This window comes from Martes martes, assembly GCF_963455335.1.
Source record: "Martes martes genome assembly, chromosome: 10".
NCBI lineage: Eukaryota > Metazoa > Chordata > Mammalia > Carnivora > Mustelidae > Martes > Martes martes.
The window spans coordinates 110,932,755-110,954,406 of record NC_137898.1 but is presented as its reverse complement, the minus strand read 5'-3'; the positions used below and the strand labels follow the sequence as shown (position 1 = coordinate 110,954,406).

General features: G+C 37.9%; 2 protein-coding genes across 3 annotated transcripts in view; one reads left to right on the top strand and one right to left on the bottom strand.

Annotated features, from left to right (window-relative positions):
- ELMOD1 (ELMO domain containing 1) overlaps nt 1-17,716 on the top strand; it is a gene marked incomplete at its 5' end in the record, with an annotated part of 61,161 nt that extends 43,445 nt beyond the window's left edge. For both annotated transcript variants that reach the window (XM_080815323.1, XM_080815322.1), the window contains 5 exons: nt 170-303; nt 3,624-3,692; nt 7,115-7,165; nt 8,396-8,529; nt 16,319-17,716. In XM_080815323.1, the coding sequence (XP_080671449.1) occupies nt 170-303; nt 3,624-3,692; nt 7,115-7,165; nt 8,396-8,529; nt 16,319-16,491 (561 nt within the window). In that variant the 3' untranslated portion in view covers nt 16,492-17,716. The remainder of the gene's footprint in view (nt 1-169; nt 304-3,623; nt 3,693-7,114; nt 7,166-8,395; nt 8,530-16,318) is intronic.
- A 2,143-nt stretch (nt 17,717-19,859) lies between these two features.
- LOC308351830 (cytochrome c-like) lies at nt 19,860-20,241 on the bottom strand. The gene has a single exon (XM_080817773.1). It carries the CDS (start codon nt 20,210-20,212, stop codon nt 19,895-19,897), a length of 318 nt encoding a protein of 105 aa, XP_080673899.1. The 5' UTR covers nt 20,213-20,241; the 3' UTR covers nt 19,860-19,894.
- Between the last annotated feature and the right edge of the window lie 1,411 nt (nt 20,242-21,652).

The window sequence follows — 21,652 nt, the reverse complement described above, 5'->3', positions numbered from 1 at the left end:
AGGGAGTCTTCAGAACATAATGAGAGAACTGCTGTCAAAGATCATTGAAATATGATCAAATCTATATTCAGCTTTGTACAGCTCCTCCTAATAACATATTATAAAATCTGCCATAGGAAAGAGTGATTGTGTTTACATCAACAGGCTAACTTTCTGTCTTGTCTGCCAGTTATGGAAATTCCTGAAGCCCAATACTCCATTGGAATCTCGGATTTCTAAGCAGTGGTGTGAAATTGGTTTTCAAGGTGATGATCCTAAAACAGATTTTCGAGGAATGGGACTTCTGGGCCTATACAATTTGCAGTAAGTAAAATGGAGAAGGGTCGACTATTAAAAAGTGATGTCCTGGTCATGTGGAAATGACAAAGCTGAGTTATCAGTTCCAAAAGCCACTTTGCAGACAACTCCAAGAAAATACTGAAGTCCTCTGATAACTCAGGTTCCTAAAATTTAAAAAGGTACACCTCTTTCTTTTCTTTGGCAAACTTCATTGTTTTAGAAGTGGATCTCAAATGTTTTTATTTTTAATTTTGTATTATGAAAAAATTTAAGAATCCCCTTATACTGTCCAGGTTCAGTGATTATCAAAATTTTTAAACACCTGCAACGCTTATTTTTTTTGGCAGAAATGTTAATGAAATCCTATACTGTCATTTTGCCCTCACATTTCTATTTGGAGCTCTAATAAAATCAGTATTACCTTATACTAACCACAGTGCCATTATCACATCTAACAAAATTAACAGTGATTCCTTGCTGTCATCTGTATCCAGTTCATACTAAAATTTCCCAGCTCTCTCAAAAATGTCTTCTTAGGCTGGTTTCTTCCAATCCAGTTCTATATGACTATCTACACATTCCATTTAGTTATTATGTCTCTCCCTGTCTACCTTCTCCTTTTGACCCCTCCCCAATGTCATAAACTTGCGCAAGACCCCAGGTCAGCTGTCCTCAAAATGTCCCATGGTCTGGATTTTTCTGAAAATTGGAGGTATTCGGAAAGGCCTGAGGAAGTTCAGGTTGACATACGAGGGCAGCCCCCACTGTCCCCTGCTCAGTCCTACGCTGAGAGGGATGGGAGGCATCACGGCTTGATGGCTGCTTTGTAAAGTCCCCCACCAGCCCTTTATCTAACCATTTCATCCTTCAGTGATCCTCGCTGGATCAGTTAATTAATTGCACAAAAAGTGCTTTTCTCATTCCGTGATTCCTCCCACAATTGTTGGCTGGAATTCTGTAAAAACTTGGTTTCCCTCATCAACTATGGTTATTTACTTTCTCTAACATATAGGCAGGACAGATGCTCAATTTTTCTGTTTAGTTGCCAATTACCAGAGTGAGGAGCTGGTGCCCTAGTTCTCTCATAGTGACCAAAAAAAAATTTTTTTTTACTTTATTCTTTAAATACCATTCTTTTTTTTTTTATCTTTTATTTGTTATTTGACACAGAAAGAGCGATCACAAGTAGGCAAAGAGGCAGGCAGAGAGAGGGAGGGAAGAAGGCACCCTGCTGAGCATAGAGCCCCATGTGGAGCTCAATCCCAGGACCCTGAGACCATGACCCAAGCCAAAGGCAGAGGCTTAACCCACTGAGCCACCCAGGCACCCTTTTAAATACCTTCTTAATTCACGGTTCTTATATGTTCATCATGATTCAAATAACTGTGCTCATCCTTTTTTTTCATGTTTGAATTAATTCATATGGAGTCATTATTTTTCAAGCCAAAGGGAGTCTTTTCAGTGGTTCTTTGTGTTTTGACACCATCCTATTAGTTAGGATACCTATGTATTTTTTATTATTAATTATTTTTATTATCATATAATGTGTTATTTGCCCCAGGCATATGTGGTTTGTGATATGGAGAGTGCTGTGAAGTGGAAACCTATGTATTTTTAAAAGAAACAAAGCCTGGGACACCTAGGTGCCTCAGTCAGTTAAACATCTGCTTTCAGCTCAGGTCATGATCCCGGGGTCCTGGAATCAAGCCCTGCACTGGGCTCCCTGCTTAGTGGGGAGCCTGCTTCTCCCTCTGGCTGCAGCTCTCCTTGCTTGTGGTCTCTGACAAATAAATAAATAAAATCTTTAAAAAAAATAGAAGAAACTAAGCCTTAGTCATTTTTGATGCTCCCTACTTTTTCTCTAGATCTTTGCCTTTATTTAAAAATTGGGATGTTTGTCAAAAGAAATGAAATCTTGCCATTTGCGATGACGTGGATGGAACTAGAGGGTATTATGCTTAGCGAAGTAAGTCAATCGGAGAAAGACAACTATCATATGATCTCCCTGATGTGAGGAAGTGAGATGCGATGTGGGGGAGTTGGGGGGGTAGAAAAGAAAAAATGAAAGAAGATGGGATCAGGAGGGAGACAAACCATAAAAGACTCAATCTCAAAAAACAGACTGAGGGTTGCTGGGGGGAGGGGGGACGGGAGAGGGTGATGGGGAAATGGACATTGGGGAGGGTATGTGCTATGATGAGTGCTGTGAAATGTGTAAACCTGGCAATTCACAGACCTGTACCCCTGGGAATAAAAATACATTATATGTTTATTGAAATAAATAAATTTTAAAAATGGAGCATACTACTTATGCATTTAAAAAAAAAACAAAAAAAGTTGGGATGTTTGATAATCACCTATTCTTTTATGAAATGTTGTAAATACCACATTATTATATAAAATGAAATACTTTGGTTACATTTTCTGAGAGAAAATTCTAGAGATTGTTTTATGCTTCAGATTGATGTGGGAAATATATACATGTCAAATTAAGTAACAGATGCTAATATTTTATTTTGCTACTGTCTTTATGAAATACTTTTTATGATGTATTTTATAAGGTATGTAACTGTATTTTTAAGAAATTTCATTGCCCTTTTTCCCTGGGGTAGAATTTTGCTTTTAGCACCATATTTTCCATTCATCCAGAATTCTTATACCCGTGAATATTCTCTAAGACAAATGTACTTGAAGTGCATCATCTCTCACCTCCTTTACTCTCCTCCTCTCTCTCCCTTGGCTGCTGCCACAGCCCCTCAGCATGTCCCTTCATCCAGGCTGCTTCTGCCTTCTGACGGACCTCATCCTGCCCCTTCATCTATAACCCCTGTAACTACAAATATCTTAGCTCCCTGGGGAATGGTGAAGTTCATAATTAAAATTTCAAACCTGTGGTGCCTGGGGGGCTCAGTCAGTTAAGAATCTGCCTTTGGCTCAAGTCATGATCCTGGGGTCCTGGGATGGAGTCCCGGGTTAGGCTCCTTGCTCTGCGGGGAGTCTGCCTCTCCCTCTCCCTCTGCTCCTCCCTCCTGTTTGTGCTCTCTTGCTCGCGCTCTCTCCCGGTCAAATAAATAAATAAAAATCTTTAAAAATAAAAAGATAAAATAAAATTTCAGACCCAGCAATACATTCCTAAATCTGTGTGGGTTTTACAACTACCCTATTATACTGTCATTACATCTGGAAAATTCTATTATGAAAAGCCATCTGTTCCCTGGAAGAGCTGAAACAAGTAGAAATCTTCTGCTGGTGTCTACCTCTGAAAGCAAAATGGCCTGAAACTGGATTAAAATGAATGCATCCAACAGGTATGGAGCTCTGGTTTTCTTTCCCCCCAACCACAGGTATTTTGCAGAAAGAGACGCTGCAGCAGCTCAACAGGTCCTCTCTGACTCTCTTCATCCAAAATGCAGGTAATTGCTGAAAATAAAAGATGGATTAGGCTTATGGCTTCAGTAGGAGGAACTTCTCCTCTACAGATATGTCAGTGAGATTCTCAGGAGCACCAAGCCGCCAGAAGTGGGGCTTAAAGCTCTTTCAAATGAGCCCTTTGGACAAATACTGAATAGGAGGGTTAAAACTTCAGGTACTTATTACAGGATTCAGGATGTAAAGTGGCACCGTTCAAGTGAGATGAGTAGTTAAAGGGACTAATATAACATCGCTGGTGTCCAGAGGATTAAGGAGGTAGGCATGGAAGGACAAAGCAGAGTCTAAAAGAAAGATTTCAGAGACAAATGAGCACAATGGGGGAACAGAGGGGAAAATGGTGGCCATGATGTCAAGGGCCAACTGAGAAAATCCAGAATGCTGAGGCTTTTTTATTTTCCTTGGTAAAAAATCTAGATTCTAAATACTTTGCATTTTCATTTACTTTTCTATATTCTTTTTTCTTTAACTGATTACATGAAGGGATGTCACTAAAGAGGAAATAAGGTATTTTTGTTTGCTTTTGTGTTTTGTTGCTTTTATTTAATTTTAGAATGAGTATGGGTAAGAATTTACAGAAATATAAATTCATGAAAATTTTTCAAAAAATAAACATTTTGCAACTTTTTATCTATTATAGTTCATTATATTTAGGTTGTGTTTTAGTGAAGGAAAACCAGCTTAGACCAACCTAACAGAAAATATCAAAGGGCCTTTCTACATTCATGGCTGTACCTGATCGGAGACCCATGTTCAGCACTTCACCTAATAGCTGAACATGTCACCACACATGCTCTGACCGCATCTACTCCCCAGAGACGGACATTTTATTTGGAAGTTTTGTTGCATAGAGCAATTTTGTTCTTCTACTGATATTTCTAATTTCATTATTAAAAATAGTAGTTATTGCATATGAGGAGTTCTACCATTTTGCAGTCACACTTTTGTATCACTTTTGTCTCCTCAGCATACCAAGATCCTTGTTAGTGTTCATATTTATTAAATTAATGCAAAATTTTATCATACCATTCTCAAAATCCAGAAACAAGCTAACTTTGCTCCCACTGCCTTATTATTATACTTATTCAAGCTTCATTTGGCTACGGTTCATTAAATTACACTAGACTTTATAAATTTTTATTTATAATCTTTTATTTATAAGATTACATTTTCATTTTCTTTACCTTTATTTGAGAAAAACAGTAAAATCACTTAGCTCTTTCTTGATATAGATATTACCTGGTTAAAATCAAGCTATTTTAATTTTTTAACTGTATTTTATGAATTGCATATTTCTGTAATATAGAGATTCTGAACTTCCTCCAATTAAAACTCTCTGGGGAGTCTGTGTCTAGACTCAGGTATTCCTGGAAGAGCATCAGAAAAAACATGAACCCTCAATGGCCATTGGGAAATGACAATAAGCTTAAAATATTTTTTTGATTAATCATTACAGGGTGATAAATTTTAGCTGTGAGCCATTCTCAAAGCTACGCTTTGAAGTTTTATTTCTTGCGTCAACCATCAGAGAGGATATATTTGAGAGTTTATGTGTGAATACTCTTATTTAAGAAGAGACTACCGTGTGTGTGTGTGTGTGTGTGTGTGTGTGTGTGTGTGTGTGTAGAGGCATATAGGTAAAGCCACCATGCTTTTCTCCTCAACCCACCATAAAATTGAGTAGATGAACTTCAAATATTAATCACTTCATATTGATGGTAACTGTCAGTAAACAAAAAATCCAAATGTTTTTAAATGCTACTATTCTTCACCAAGGTATAAAATAAGTATATATTGACCACTTGTGATAGCAACATAGGTTCTGTCGGGCCCTGAATACTTCAGATGTTGAGCAGCAACATATATACTAAGGAAACTCCTCCTGTCTACCCAACAGCAAGCATTATACACATCACTGTTATTGCCCTTGTAAACCTCCATCTATTAAGTCCTGAAGTAGCTTGAGGGACATAAATACATTCAATTTTAAGAGGAGAATTCTGCCTGTTGGATTGTTTGTTGTTGTTGCTGTTGTGTGTTTTTTGAAGAAAGGGATTCATTCCATTTAGTCCAGAATATACTATAAGTGATTAAATGAATGGAGGTCATTTGGCCTTTTATTTCCAATGCAGAAAGAGACTTCCTTTAACAAATACAGAGACACTGTGTATTTATAAAGCTTTGTTAAGAGAAAATAGGTGCTTATAAATTTGTTTATTTAAAGTTTCTTAAATTTCACCCCTAACTCAGTTTAGTTCAGATATGAATCTTTTAAGTAAAAATCTAATTCCTTTTTGGCTGGTTGGCTGTCTGGTTTGTAAGCAGTTACACTTTCAAAAGAGATGGCATATTTTAACATGAATGAAAGGCAGTTACTTTGAATTACCACCAGTAATGTACAGAGTAGAAAGTATATACAGTTAAATATCAATTTTGCATCATGCTTTTGTGGTCTTGTGCTGTGTGTATCACATAAGTGTCTTTTAATGTAGTGGTTGCAACTTATTATAGAGAACCCTACTTAGATGGAAGCTTAATATTCATAACTCTAGTTCTGAAATGTTATTTAGTTCAAATGCTAACCACATTTTTTTCTGTAAAATGAGGATTACATTACCCACAAAGAGGAGTGGAACATTGTTCCTGTTTACAAAGCACTGATGGTATGGAGTGGGGGAGAATGGGAAGGACTTGTGAGTCTACAAAGTAAAGAATGCAAAGCAGTATTTTCAGAATACTTCTGTGATAGACCCCTTTCTACAAAGACTATTCAGAAGCTCAAATTACAAAATGGACTAAAATGGAACTGCTATGGTTTAGCTAGCTGTCTTACCTTAGACAGAGGAAATGCCATAGCACTTGTCAAAACAGAGTTTTTAAAACCTATATATCCTTCTTTCCTCTCTCCCTGCCTTCCTTCCTTTTACTAGTTCACTACTTTATTCATCAATAAACATTTATTTGGCATCTACAGTGAACCAGACATCACAAATAAGAATGAATAGGATAAATGTCATGAAATAAAACCAAAAGAAATGCAAGCAGGAATTATGAAAGAGCAAGGGAGCATCTGGTTAGGAGAGACATACCAGGCAAAGGTTCATGGAGAAAGTATTGTTTGATAATCAATGATCTCATAAAAAAGTACTTTAGTGTTTCACCTTAAGGGCTGTCTCCCACCGCTGCACTAAAGGGAATAGGGGATAAGTAGCAGGGCTTTAAATAATCCCATTTCTGAGCTCCACATAAATTTTACTGTGGATTTTTAATTGATAAAATTTAAATTGGTTAGTGTTTGAGAACTGAGTTATAGACATCCCTGCATCTAGTCAACAGTTTTAATATAAACAGTAAAAGAGAAATTACCAATTAGAGATTAAATCCATTTTTTAATTCATTCATTTAGCAAATTCAGCAAAGCAGAGTGGGAGAAGAAAAGGATGGATAAAGCAATTGGGTGAGTGTGGGATTTCATATATAAAGATTGTCAATCAGAACCTGAACCAGAAAAAAAAAATGCCCTAAGAATACTGTAAAATATGACAAAATATCCTGATGAAAATCCAGTTGGACTTTTAAAAGAACCTGTTTATATGTTTTTGGATTTATTTGTGGGATTCTATGGTACTACTTTCCCTTTGACCAGCTAACAATCTTTACAAAGCTCTAAGTACATGGAAATGATTTTCAGAAATCATCATTTAGAATTATAATTGGTAGGGTAGGGCTGCTCAGTTGGTTAAGCATCCGACTTTGTTCTCAGCTCTGGTCTTGATCTCAGGGTAATGAGTTCAGGCCCGGTGTGGAGCCGACTTAAAAAAATAAAAATAAGTGTATCTGATAGTTTTTTTTTTTTAAGGATTTTTATCAAGTATCAGGCTATTAGATTATAAATTTACTTTATTAGTTTTTTTAAATGCCCCATTTCATTCAAAAATATTTCTGAATGGAGAACTCCTTTTTTTTTTTTTTTTTATGTGCTGGACTTATATTACCCAGAGACTGAAGACATCAATTCCATTTAACTTTTGGTGGCCATGTAGAAGAGGTACTAGGAAATATACTCTGAATGTCAAGATACTTACTTAAATTCTGTCTCATTTTGAAAGTAAAATATGATTATGGAAAATATAGAAAATACAGGAAAGTAAACAAAAAAATCACCCCTATATTATTCCTCTAACTTAGCATAGTAACATTTGGTGGCACTTCATTCTCACCCTCTTCTTGTGCACATTTGTGAGCATATAATAAAACATAGCTTGTTTCATACATAATGTTTCCAATTTAAATAGTCTTTAGGAATACAGTATTTATTGGCTGTAATATGAGATTACCGTAATTTATTTCACCAGTCATCTTTTTTTTTTTTTAGAATATCTGAATAGTTTCTATGTCTTTGCCATTATAAATACTGCTATAATGACTATCCTTGAGTATAAAGCTCTTCATTTTAGATTTTGTTCTCTCATATATTTGGAAATGGAATTACCACATAAAAGCATATGGACTCTTAATTCCCTTGGTTACATTACTGGCATGTACTAATGAGTTACAACATTCAGGGTAAAGATTGGGTAGAAAGGGAATGGCACCCACCACTGATAATTCTGCAGTAATTTAAAAATTAGGTTCTTTTTAAATGCTTATGTGACACACAGTTGGTTTTGTGGTTTGTGCTTTGCAGGTATTCGTTTGCAATTGTGGGCATCAATATAACTGATCTGGCATATAATCTACTGGTGAGCGGAGCTCTAAAAACTCACTTCTACAACATTGCCCCAGAAGCTCCAACACTGTCTCATTTCCAGCAAACATTCTGTAAGTGTCCTATTGCTGAATTATCAATATAGTTTCTATGGAACATTCTCTGCATGGGGCAAAGCTGAGAGATCTTTGTGATTTGGCTGCTTGAGGATCTTTGAACTTCCCCTTTGGTTTTGATTTTGTTGTTTTCTCATTCAAATACCTAAAGTAATATTTTCAGGCACTGTGGATTTTTCTCTTTCCCAGCTCTTACATAATATCCACTGTATCAGCTTCTGGCTTAGGTAGCTCTCTCCCTCTGATGCAGCATGGCATCGCACTTAAAGAGTGCAGGTTCAGAAAACAGCCCGAGGTGCCTCCCAGATCTATGTTTACCAACCTCTCTAAGCCTTGCTTATGTCAGGTATAAAGTGAGTCCTCTCCTCATAGAGTTGCTATGAAGATAAAGTGAGATAATGGATAAAAAGTTCTTATTAGCTCGCTCCATAGTTAGTGTTCAGTGAACATTAGAAAGAGGAGATGCTGGTTTAGTGGGTAATACTGATGGCAGTGGGGCTGTCAATGGGATAACTTACCCTGCCACCACGAGTACTGCTACAGAAGGAAGTATTAAGGAGGGGCATCCTTCGGGGTTACAGTTATACTGAGCTTTCAGAAGATAAAAACCGAGACTATATGACGGAGCCCTGGGATGGTATTTTCTATTCTTAGAGATAGAATCCTAAAACCTGAATGTCACACCCTTATGGGCCACATGCAGACTGGGTTTGGAGGAACATGGAAAGATGTTCCAAGTCACCAGGCAACCCAGGCAATTTAAAGGAGAAATGTCATTTAAACCATGCTTATTGCTCTGAGGGCCTTGTACCCAGGTTTTCTTAGAAATTTTCTAAGAAAATTTAAGTTTTTCTTCTCTTCTAAATTCTTCCAGCTCTTCTCTTCTGTTAATTTGCTAAGCAGGTCTACACTCTATGGTTAAGACACAGCTGTTCATCCCAAATCCACTGCAAGGGAGTACTGGTCCCCACTTCATTTTTACAATGTGACAGAGTAAACGGCAATTTCTTTTATCTAAACTCCTAGCTAATAGTGATTATGTTACCTAGGATTTTGTCTTTTTTAGTGTCTGCTTAATCAGGACTTCTAGTTAGAGATGGCATAATTAATGTGTGCATTATGCTCCTTTTGAAACTTCACTAAAGTTAACATAAAGGCTTTTTCCAAGAAATGATAAACCCACAAGGACAGGAAAAATCAGGAATGAGACAGGAAAAACCTCATTTTGAAAGCTGGAAAACAGATGAAGTGATAACTGATTTTAGTAGTCCCGAGAAAGCAAATCCCAAATAGGTAGTGTGGAAATGTAAGAAGCGACCTGATTTATTCCACGGGAGCTCCCAAAAGGTTCGGGAATTAGCAGCATTAGGTGTCTCTGGAAATAGGGGTGAAGGCAGGATCAAAAACAGCAAGACTGCTTGAAAATATCTTAAGAAACTCTTAGAGGCCCAAATCCCCTTCCCTAGGACAGAGCTTCTGTCCTTCCCTGCCCCGCAGGAGAGGCTGGTGGATTATTCTCTAGAGAGTTAAAGGGTCTCCTCTGGTCTGACAACAATCAGGTACATGTACTGGTGAACCACACTGGAAGTGATGAAGGGGACTGAGTTGTACAGGCGGCTTCTCCTTCCCCATTCCTCTAACTTCAGCAGCCAGTCTTGAGAGTGACAGGGCCTTCTCTGGGTTGTCGGAGCAACCCAACAGAAAAGAGCTGAAGATGCTGACCTCTGGGTCTCCCCAGTGGAACAGCCCAGCCATATCACTCTACAGTCGTGCTCACACCCAAAAAGCCCTACCCACATGCACAGAGCTTCCAATAAGCTTTTAGTCCCTGGCTTTTTATTTAGTAAAAAATATTAAGACAGCCAAGGATTATCAGATGTCTCAGTGTTAAAAACATGTCCTCAAATTCTTTGACAGTCCTCCCATTAAGAGGTAGGGTTTGTTCCTCTTACCCCTTGAATCTGGGCTGACCCGTCAGTTGGCCAGTAGAATATAGGAGAAATGACGCTATGTGACTTGCGAAACTACGTTAGAAAAGGGTTTTGCCTCGTTCTCAGAGACTGAGCTGCTTTTGAAGGCATGACCCACCGTGTAATGGATTGATCTCTACATGTTATAAGGAAGTCTAGGATATATGGAGAAACCATACATAAGTGATCTCACTGACAGCTCCAGATGAGACCGTAGCCGACAGCTGTGTCCCCACAGACATGTGAGTGAAGATACCTTCAAGTGATTCGTGCCACCAGATATCACCCAGTTAGACTTCAGACATTGTGGAACCATCCCTCCTATGCCCTTTCTGAACTCCCAATCCACTGAATTCATGAGTGTATTAAATGGTTGTTTTAAGCCACTGTATTTTGGAATAATTTCATAAGCAGTACTAGATAACAAGAACAGTAATGAAAGCCTCAAGCATGAAAGAGAGTGCAAAACAGCAGAAATAAAGCCACTAGAAGAAAATAGAAACTATGCAGGGAAAGGAAAACTTCAAAACTATGTATCATTAGTATCCGTAAGGAATTAAGAAAAAAAAATTGTAATTATGAAACAAGGACAAGGTGCCACAGAAAGAACATTCAGAAGACAAAAGAGTGCTCTTAGAAATGAAAAATCAGATAGCAAAAATGAAAGTGCCAACAAGGATTAGAAGATAAAGCTGAAAACACTCCCAGAAAGTAGAAAAAGTATAGATGAAAAATAGAAAATAAAAGTCAAGATACTAAAGGACCATTTTAGAAGTCTTATATATGAACAATGGAATTTCCAGAAAAAAGAACAATAACACTAAAGGGAGGGAATTAAAGAAATAAATCAAGAAAAATTTCCAGAACTAAAGGATGAGTTTTCATAATAAAAAACCTGAGCATAACAGAGATTAAAATATATTCACACTAAGGTCCCTGTCACTGTGAAATTTTATGACACCAGAAAGAGATGATTCTAAAAATTTCCAAAGCTGCCACATGATGGATTGGGAATCAAGATGACACTGGAATTCTCAACAGCAACACTGTATTCTAGAAGAGAGTGGAATAATGTCTTCAAAAATTTAAGAGAATTTTTTAAAAATCTAAGGGCATATGATTTCAATTTAGATTTCTATACCCAGGCTAACTTCCCAATTAAGTGTGAGAAAACAATAAAAACATGTTTTAAATGCAAGGTTTGAAACATTTTACCTCCTTGTACCATTATTAGGAAGAACCTGAAGGATATGTTTTCACAAAGAGAGTAATCCTGAAAGAATAAATGGGGTCCAGAGAGCAGGAACCAAGTGAAGAGAATCATCAAGGATGAAGGTGAAGGGAAAGCCCAAGGCGCTATCTGTGCAGCAGGATAAGAATAATAAATCTAGATTGTAACAGATCGGAAGGCTCTGGTAGAAACTCTTTGAAGAATATGAAACTGATGGAACATCTACTGTGTTTGAATACACTGCAAAGATGCTGGCATAGGTTAGAGTTCAGTGGGTGAAAACTAAGCAAATATAAACAGCGAGGGCAGTTGGTAATACTACACAAAGAAAATTGTTAGAAAATATGTGATAATGTGGTTCGAATGGGTGAAAGGGAGCTACAGCTTCATCTTCTTACAAAGCTAGTCCAGAATATCAAGCAATGGCAATCGTGTTATATAAAGCTATATATAATCAAATATAATCAAAAATCAATCATCAAAACAATCAGCACCAGAATTGATATGTTCCTTTAGGGAAGCAGTAATTAAGGTAATAGGTGCTGCTGATTTTGTGTTTTTTTGTAAGAAGCCTTGTTAAACTATGAGACTAAACTATGTGCACGAATAACGTAGATAAAAACAAAGCAAATTTAAGAATACATATACTTTACAACTTGTTAATAATGGAAAATTAAAGTCCCTGAATTGACAGGCTTTCAAGACAACCATAGCCCAAATGAGTAGCATGCAATAGGGTTACTTATTTCCCAAGGCCCTCACCAGGTTTTAGAAAGAGCAGCAATCCCCCTGTGAACCGGGGTATAAGCAGAGGGACTCGTGCCTCTCCAGAGGAAGCAAACCGTGCCCTGAATTTACTGTTCCTCTATCAGACATGATCAGTTCTGCACGTTTCCTCTGTAATATTCTTGCAATTACCTGTGTCCTTGCTTATGTCTCTGCTGTCTACTAACTGAATGCAGTGAAGCAAAACCAAGATACATTCAAGCAACAACAAATACACTGCAGGCTTGGGCTGGAAAGCCAAATTAGTATTCTAAACAGGTATTTCATCTAGGTGAAGAAATAGAAGAAAATAATAGCTCTATCATTCTGACTTTATAGTATTATTCAGTGAAAACTGCACTGCCAAGGCAGTATGCTACAAAAACTGCATTCAATATAAAGCCCCACTGAACATACAGTTCCACTGAAATGAAGTAAGGCTGGGTGTAGTGAGCACAAGGAAAGTATAATGATCAGAAGAGGAAAAAGAATCATCTTTCCTTTGACCTTCAGAAGAAGGGGCTATTCAGTAAGAATAAGATCCAGAGAAAGAAAATACACTAGGAAAGGCGGCAGGTACAGCAGTGAAAAGTCAGCTGATTTCTAGTTCTCCCTTCCAGCTTCCAGCTATATTGTGTAAATGTGCACTATTCAAATATTTTTTCTAAGCCCAATGTTCTCATCTGATAAATGAAGATATATGTGCACTACCCACTCTACAAAGCTGTTGTAAGAATTAAGAGACTGTAAGCAATAGCCTGGGCTCACCTTCCTCTCTCTACTTTCCATGCCATTTTGTTAGCTTCCTTAGCTACTACATAATTAGCTGAAACTGTCTCCCTGGGTGTCCCTCCTCAGAGACAGAGAACTGGGGAGCACAGGAACTCTACCTTTTTTCTTGTATCTGCTGCATTTTTGTTAACTGGCAGGTAAGCCAACTGATCAATCAACCAAGTGGATAAGTGAACACTCTAATGTTATAAAAATGAGTGGAGATTTATAATTATAATATGTACCCTGGAAGCCGAGCCACCATTTCTGCATTTTGATTAAAATCATATTATACAATCTCTATTTTCCCGGTGTGATAGAGAGAATCTGCAAGCTTGTACTTCACTTTTGTACCCTGAAATCCTGAGAAAGGATCCTGAGAATAATGTCAAATTTTTAACCACCCCATTTCTAGTCTTATCCTTGCCTGCCTTTTGTTTTTTTCTTGCCTTTTAAACCTTTCAAAATGTTTTTCTGTCATTGCATGTAAGGTAGAAAAATGGAGACACCAAATGAATCTGCATTCTTCTAACAGTCTGTACCACAGTAGATCACCATTAGAATGAGTTGCCAATGTACAAGCAACTGTGGAAGAGTGAATATTTTTATATATAAGATGCAAAAGTGAATTCTTCATTAAAATTATCTTTTAATGATAAGTAAATTATCTTTTAATGAAGAATTCACTTTTGCCTGTTCATTATTGTCTAATGGGTAAAGACCTTATCACTCCTGAGATAATAATGGGATTCTAATTCACCATGTGTGATTTTAATTCATAGTATTAGAAGCCTGACTCTATATGCAAAACATTTCAAGTGTGTTTATTTGAGCTTAGAGGCCAAGTCAGGAAAATTATGTGTTTTATACAGCACTGGAAGGAGAAATTGTAAGTGGTCATAGATTTCACTTAAAACCATAAAAAATGTAATATTTAGGAAAAAGCCAAGGGAACTTAAAAAGAGGGCATCTTTTAGAGCAATGGATCTTAAATTTTAGTGACCTGAGATTCATTTTACTGCACTGCAGCTGAATCTGGGATAGGAGGTCTGCACTCTCAGAAAGTACGCCATAGCATTTGTGGGATACTTTAGGAGTTTGCACAGTCACTGAAATGGACAGATGACTGAATTCTTTTGGTTGAATAAGGTGCTGAGATTAGAGGAAACCACTTCCTCTTGGTGTGCACTAAACCCCAAATAACAGTAAGCAGACTCCCAGTCACGGCATGTGAGAAATGATGAGGAAAAACAGGGATGCTTAACCTGTAAAAGGTAGAATCTCAGGGCATAAGAGATATTTCAATTACCTGAGTTGGAGAAGGACTGAATTTGTTCCAGGAAATACAGGATAAAAGATTTTGGCCCATTGTGAGGAAAAACCCTTTAAGAATCAGGTTCTTCACACCCATGGGACAAGGCTAAGGTCAGTGTTGTCACCAGAAGAGCTCACAGCTGGATGCTGCCTCCGGGACTCCCAGCACCAGACAGAGCAGAGATGGACTGGACAGCCCCTGGGATTGCTGATACCTGTGATCTGGGGCTTCCCTGAAGTTCCCTGACGTTTCCCTGACGGTACCCATAATAGTGGCAATGGGCCCTGGGCTGTGGCCCAGAGGCATGTGAGTGAGGGTTGCTATATGTCCCCATCAAGAGATATTAAAAACAAACACATCAGTTAATATACTTGGAGGTCCCAAAGATAACCCAATCCTTAAAGAAATGCAATGGTCAAACCCCCAAAAAAGTAAAATAAGTTTTCTCTCTCCTTACTACCTTTCTTTCTATAGTTATAGAGAGACCATATACTTAAAAATGTAAAGCATATTTAACTGTGTTTAACCAGGTGTGTTTGTGGAAGTGGACCAGTATCTGGAAGTGTGTTGGGGTGGGAAGGAGTTTCACTTCTAATTTTGTATTACAGTGAGACATGGTAAGGATTTTTGAAAACCTGTTTATGGACCTATGTTAAAAGTTTTCTCATGAGTAGCTAATTAATAGAAAAACAAATGTTTTTTGTTGTTTTTTTTTTTTTACAATTAGCATTGAGAATGTTTGCTCCCAAATTCTCTCCCCGTGCCCCTTATCATTTCTGCTGCTCACTCCTTCCTGTGGACGTGGAAGAGCTAGGATTCAAACCAGGTTTCCAGCTTCAGAATCCATCTCCTATATTCTGCTCCTTCTAATGCTAAAACCAAGAAAAGCTTCTGTAATGTTTGGTTTTTTAAACTAAGATTATTTCCTTAAATGTTTTTTTCTAATATATAATGAGACACCTGAGCTTGTAATAGGTTTAGTACATACAAATATCTATTATTGTCTTTTTTAAAACCCAGTCACATTTCAATTCTGAATGTGGTGGGGGAAGGGTACACAGTGGGGAAACAGAACACAGTGAATAGATTCAAATACTTAACATTTATTCCAAAAATGTTTCCAATCCAGATCATTCACTGATAACACTTTTGAGACACAGAAGTATTTGAATATGACATGCTTCAGAGCAAGAAGGTCTTCTTAACAATTTCATGTAGTTTATTGACCAGTCTGTGTTGTTGAGAGCTGATTTACAATTTGTATTGTCTCATAATAAACTGTCAGAATGCATTTGTTTGATTTGTCAGAGTAATTTAAAACTTTACTCAAATCAAATATCAAGAGGAAAAAAAGCTGAGTGGAGTAATTTTGAAAAATCAGACCATTATGTTAATTTAATCAGGAGGGGAAGGATGAAGTAGTCACTGTTAGCCTTTCAGATTATGTTCCAGATGTGATTCATATTCAAGAGATGGCGGGACTGATTTGTCTTCCTGGGAAGAGTGACAATAATTCCAGGACCAGTTGCAAAAATCTGCATATTGGTAGCATCTACTGCATTAGTTTTAAAGAATAAACTTTAAACTTTAGTATTTGCTGCATTTTGATCTCTTCTTTGAGCTCCATGGTTGCTGCCATTTGGTCTGACATCTCTTTCAGCATTCAGTGATTTTGAATGTGATTAAGGACTTTTTTTTCCTCCTGCATTCTTATCACTGTCTTATCTCTAACAGGCTATTTGATGCATGAGTTTCATAAGTTTTGGATTGAAGAGGACCCCATGGACATAATGGAATTCAATCGTGTGCGGGAGAAATTCCGCAAGAGGATCATAAGACAGCTGCAGAACCCAGACATGGCATTGTGTCCACACTTTGCTGCCTCAGAAGGTTTAATCAACATGTAGTCACCCACGCTGGTTTTAACAGATACCCCGGAACACTGCCTCATTGTCGTGTTAGGTCCCTGCTTAGGTCCCAGCTCACACACTGAATGCACAGTGATTGTATGCATGCCTTTTGGTACAGTATTTTCATCTCTTGGTCATAATTACCAGATCCCCAGATACCACTATTTGGAGGATCTGTCATCCAGTGACTGTTCATATTGTGGCATTATGCAGTGTTACATTTGCCTTGACACCCAGGTATGGAGAGAGTTTTCTATTTTTTTAGATCGTTCTTCCCCCTCATAATTCAGCATTGAAGAACTGTATTTTTCAAGCTGTATTTTGTATGTAAGAGATTTAGATGAATCTTGTTCTGTGAAAGCCTTTTAATTTATTGATCTGTTACATGACTACTGCTGCTAGCTCTTCAGGCCAGGTTTACGCTTGGATCTCATTCCACTAAAGTATATGACTTTCAAATAATGAAGACAGACAGACACACGATAAGCCAAACCATTCCTGCAAACACAGCCCTGCTTCATGAAAATGTAACGAGGCTTACAAGAAGCAGATTTAGGTAGGTGCTGTTTTTGTTTGAAGAACCACAGAATTATATTGTATCCTTCCCCAGCTGCAACTGTGTCATAGTCATACGGATACCAAATTATTTTATTCCCATATCTTTACTGGCTTGGATGCCTAAATAAGTTTATGATGCTTGGAGCCTCAGAAAAGAAGTATGCATACTTCAAGCTGCAAAAGGTTTTTCACTGCCTGCCTCTTGCTGAACTCAGAGTTATACCCTGGCACTGTTCTGATCCAAGCATCTTTGCTTGGGGAACCCAGTGCTGACTGGTTTGTTTTCAATGTCAAGAGGTTACATCAAAAAACAATTTGCAAGAAAATGTTTTGCAAGAGAGGGACCTAAGCTGTGTCCTTCTCTAATACTCCTTGAAAATAATGACCTTGTCTTGTATCAGTGAAAAAAGTAAATTGCTTGGAAGGGGAAAAACATCAAATCATTCCAGAACTGCTAAAAATCATTTTAAAAACCATGATTTAGTTTGGAATTATGACTGTAGTCTGTTGAATAGTATTTACCATGGCATTTCATACCCATGGTATTTTATACCTTCTGACTATCAATTTTAGTATTATTAGACATTTGTGTAATCACTTGCTTATTTAAATGAAGTCTGAGTACTGCCTAACTGTCATTATATGAATAAATTACGTGTCATCCTACTGTAACGTATAGTGGATTTCATTTTAATATTTTGTGCTTGTATAGCTTCTGAATATGCAAATATGTGAGTGGGTAGAATGTCAAAGACAGACAACCTAGAGCTGAATATAAATCACGCCATCATTCAGAGTAACCATCATCATTCAGGTGTAAATTAGAGTGTGTCATGTCTGAGAGACTTCTTCTATTTAATCTTGAGGCCTGATGGTGCTTTAATGAAAGAATAAGATCCAGCTTCCTCTTTGTAACTTCCTATAAAGCCTGGTTTGTCTACTGCGAGACAACTGATAAAGGCAACGTTAAGCTGCCTTTTGTTTCCTTGTCCCTTCTAGCTAGCTCCTCGGGGACTGCTATACTTTCTCTCTCAGCTGCATACCAGGTGGCAGCATTTTGCACTGCATCTAGTACAGCCCTGTACCCTTCGACAGAATGGAGAAGGGAAGGAGTTGATGAACACGTGATGTGTATCGTGAGGAGTGACAAGAATATAGATTCCTCTCCGGAGTGAGAACATGTGAACCTGCCAAACGGCCGGTCCTGGGAGCCGTGAGTGTGCCCTGCGCAGTCAGTACAGCCTCTGTCAGCCATATGCGCACCCTGTCTCCTTCTATCCGCCATGGCCCCGTGTCACTGACGTGGCTTGATAGTATGTGACGTTTACACCAGCTCACGTCTCTTCTGCTCAGGTAGAGACAGTTGATGGTAACAAAGCTCAGAGTTTTCCCTCCCAGCTCCTTGCATCTCTCTCTGTTGTATCCTAACATGGCTGCACAATTTTAGGATGAACAAACTGCCAGCTCCTTCTAGTTCTGAGTATTATTAGACTTCGTGTTCACACCTCTTTGTGAAAGATGTGTTCTACCCAGTAACATGAAGTGAGGTGAGAAAAAGAAGAGGAGAAGGTTTCAAAAGCAAAAAAAAATGTGTAATGTGTATGTGTTTTCCCCTTGAGCATTCTTAGCTTGCTTATCTTTATTCCACGGAACAAGGGCTGACCACTTAAAATGTAAATTATGTAGCAGGGCTCTTACAAGTTTTCCAAAACACTGCTTGCTATGATAAAAACACATTCCTATTTGTGCTACAGAAAGAAAACTCTTTGAAGCATCATTTTTGAAAATTATGACTTCCATTTGACTTTCCTTATCACAGTTCTTATTATTGTAACTAAAAAAATAGTTTTCGCCTGATAACTGACCATCTTTTCCACTTAAGACAAAACTTAAATATATACCTATTTCAAAAGGTAGGATGACCTTACAATATATCTTCCAAGGCTCAAGACTTTTTTTTTTTATTTGTGATTTTGTTTTTAATTATCTTAAGCCTTATCACATAATTTACAAATTTGTGCTGACGATATATCTCCTCTATTTTAACCCTTCTAACGAGTTGGCAAAAGGACCATTACCAATCATACATATATGATATTTCCACAGTTGTGTCTCTGAATAGCTGTTTAGAAGACAATTCTGAATTATAACGTAGTCTGACTTAGTAGATAATTCACAAGCCATGTCTGCTGCTATATCCTGTCACACTGAATTGTAAAAGCATCTGACCTTAGATCATCTATAAAATGAGAAGTGTTAAATACTCTTTATTTAATATTATACATAAACCACACTAAAATGCCTTTCATTAAGCAAAAGGCAATATTTTAGATGCAGGGAATTTTAATTAAATTGGCATAGTTAAGAAAAAAAAAAGTGGACACTGCCAGCTTATCTTTAATCCTTGTCTTTAACAGGCTAATGAACACAACCTGAAACACAGCTCAGTCTTGCTGGTTCTGAGACAGTGAAGGGATTTCCTCAGTATTTAAATATATTAATATAACCAGTTATATAAATCTAAATATAAAACCAATCTCCTATAAGTTTAGAGATGGCATTTACCACCTCTGTGAAAAGCTGAACGTTACTAATCAATTCCGATCATATTTTTAAAAGGGGAAAACTGACAGCACTTGCTGAACCAGAATTACTATCAAAGTTCAAAAAGCTGATCATATTCATTTAACCACAAGCCAACCTTATTTAAATCAGGACTGTCCAAAAGAAATAGTCTATCGGCCATTCATGATCTGAATTCTGGTGTATGCGATCAATTGAACACATAAAAAAAAGTCATGAAACATTTTTGTTTTGCAATAAATAAGGCAATGGCCAACTATTACTCCTTAGTAGCTTTTTTGAGATAAGCTATCAAGTCTGCTCTTTCCCCTGTCTTCTTAATGCCAGCGAAGATCATTTTTGTCCCAGGGATGTACTTCTTGGGATTCTCCAAATACTCCATCAGTGTCTCCTCTCCCCAGGTGATGCCTTTATTCTTGTTGGCATCCGTGTAAGAAAATCCAGGGGCCTGACCTGTCTTTCGGCCAAATAAACCATGGAGATTTGGCCCAGTCTTGTGCTCGCCTCCCTTTTCCACGGTATGGCACTGGGCACACTTCTGAACAAAAATCTTCTTGCCCTTCTCAACATCGCCCATTTTTAAATCGCTCTTTCGTCGTGCGCGAAACGAAAGTGTCCGCTCGCAAGCTGGACGTCCCACTCTCTCAAGGCTCAAGACTTTTTAAGAGAAAAAGAGGATGCTGTTAATAATTTCTTTAGAACAACAGTGTGAACTGGGACAGTATAAGGAAACTGAGATGTTAGGTGCCTGAGAGAGACCAAGAGACAGACATAAGTAGGGACTGTCTACCCACAACTCAGACTCTTGCGACCTGATTTCTTCACATTGAAGCCTCTGGCAGAAGTACATCACAGGGATACAGACACTTTGATATCTAAGATATTACCCAACATCTTAAAGACCGATCAGAGGCACAAGATTTATCTGAGAAGCTCACATGAATAGGCTAGGCTTATTTATAGAAAGTCAGCATAGAGAAACAAAACCCAGCAATCAAACTCCATGGCCCTAAATTATCTTGATCTGTGAACAGATGGGGCCAGAACCAAACTGAAGAAATATCAGGAGCAGACCAGAGTTGGTGAAATGTGGGGATCAGCATGAGAAACAGAAGGAAAAGGGGACAGGAAAAAAAAGTGTCAGCTAGGTCCATAACTATACCTAGGAAACTTTGAGCCTCAGTGACATACTCTATCAAAGTAATGCCTCTAACTCTTCAGGGAACTTAAACTAACTGCTATAATCTGGAAACAAAATGGCAGAAGAGCAGAATCAAGTACAACATCAAGTCCTAGAATGACACAGGTCCTAGTATGGAGTCCATTTCAAGAGTGAACATGTAGTGAGTGCTGATGCCATGTGCCAGGACCACGCTAGCCTTTACTTGCATTAGTTCATCTTCCCAACAACATACAAAGTGAAATTGCTTCCTTTGTTTTTTAGACAAACAGGCTTATAGAGTCAAATAGATTTCCACAGGTCTCAAGAGAGCGAGATATCACCTCACACAGCAAAATCTTGGTGAGGATGTGAAGAAAAGGGAACCCAGGTGCACAATGGGTGGGAATGCAAACTGGTGTAGCTACTCTGGAAAACAGTGTGGAGGATCCTCAAAAAATTAAAAATAGAGCTATTCGATGATCCAGCAATTCCATTTCTGGGTATTTATTCAAAGGAAATGAAAGCACTAACTCAAAAAGATATCTGCAACCCCAAGTTTACTACAGCATTACTTAAAATAGCCAAGACATGAAAACAACTCAACTGTCCATCAAATGATGAAAAAATATATATATATGCCATGTTTTATTCATATATTTTACATACACAAACATGCACGCACATGCGTGTGCACACACGCCCCCAAAGGAATATTATTCAGCCATAAAAAAGAAGGAAATTCTTAAATTTTATTTATTTATTTGACAGAAATCACAAGTAGGCAGAGAGGCAGGCAGAGAGGCAGGCATAGAGAGAGGGGGAAGCAGGCTCCCCGCAGAGCAGAGAGCCCGATGT

What these genes read in the sequence shown, in the direction of transcription:
- LOC308351830 (XM_080817773.1), bottom strand. Translation starts at nt 20,212, where the DNA reads ATGGGCGATGTTGAGAAGGGCAAGAAGATTTTTGTTCAGAAGTGTGCC.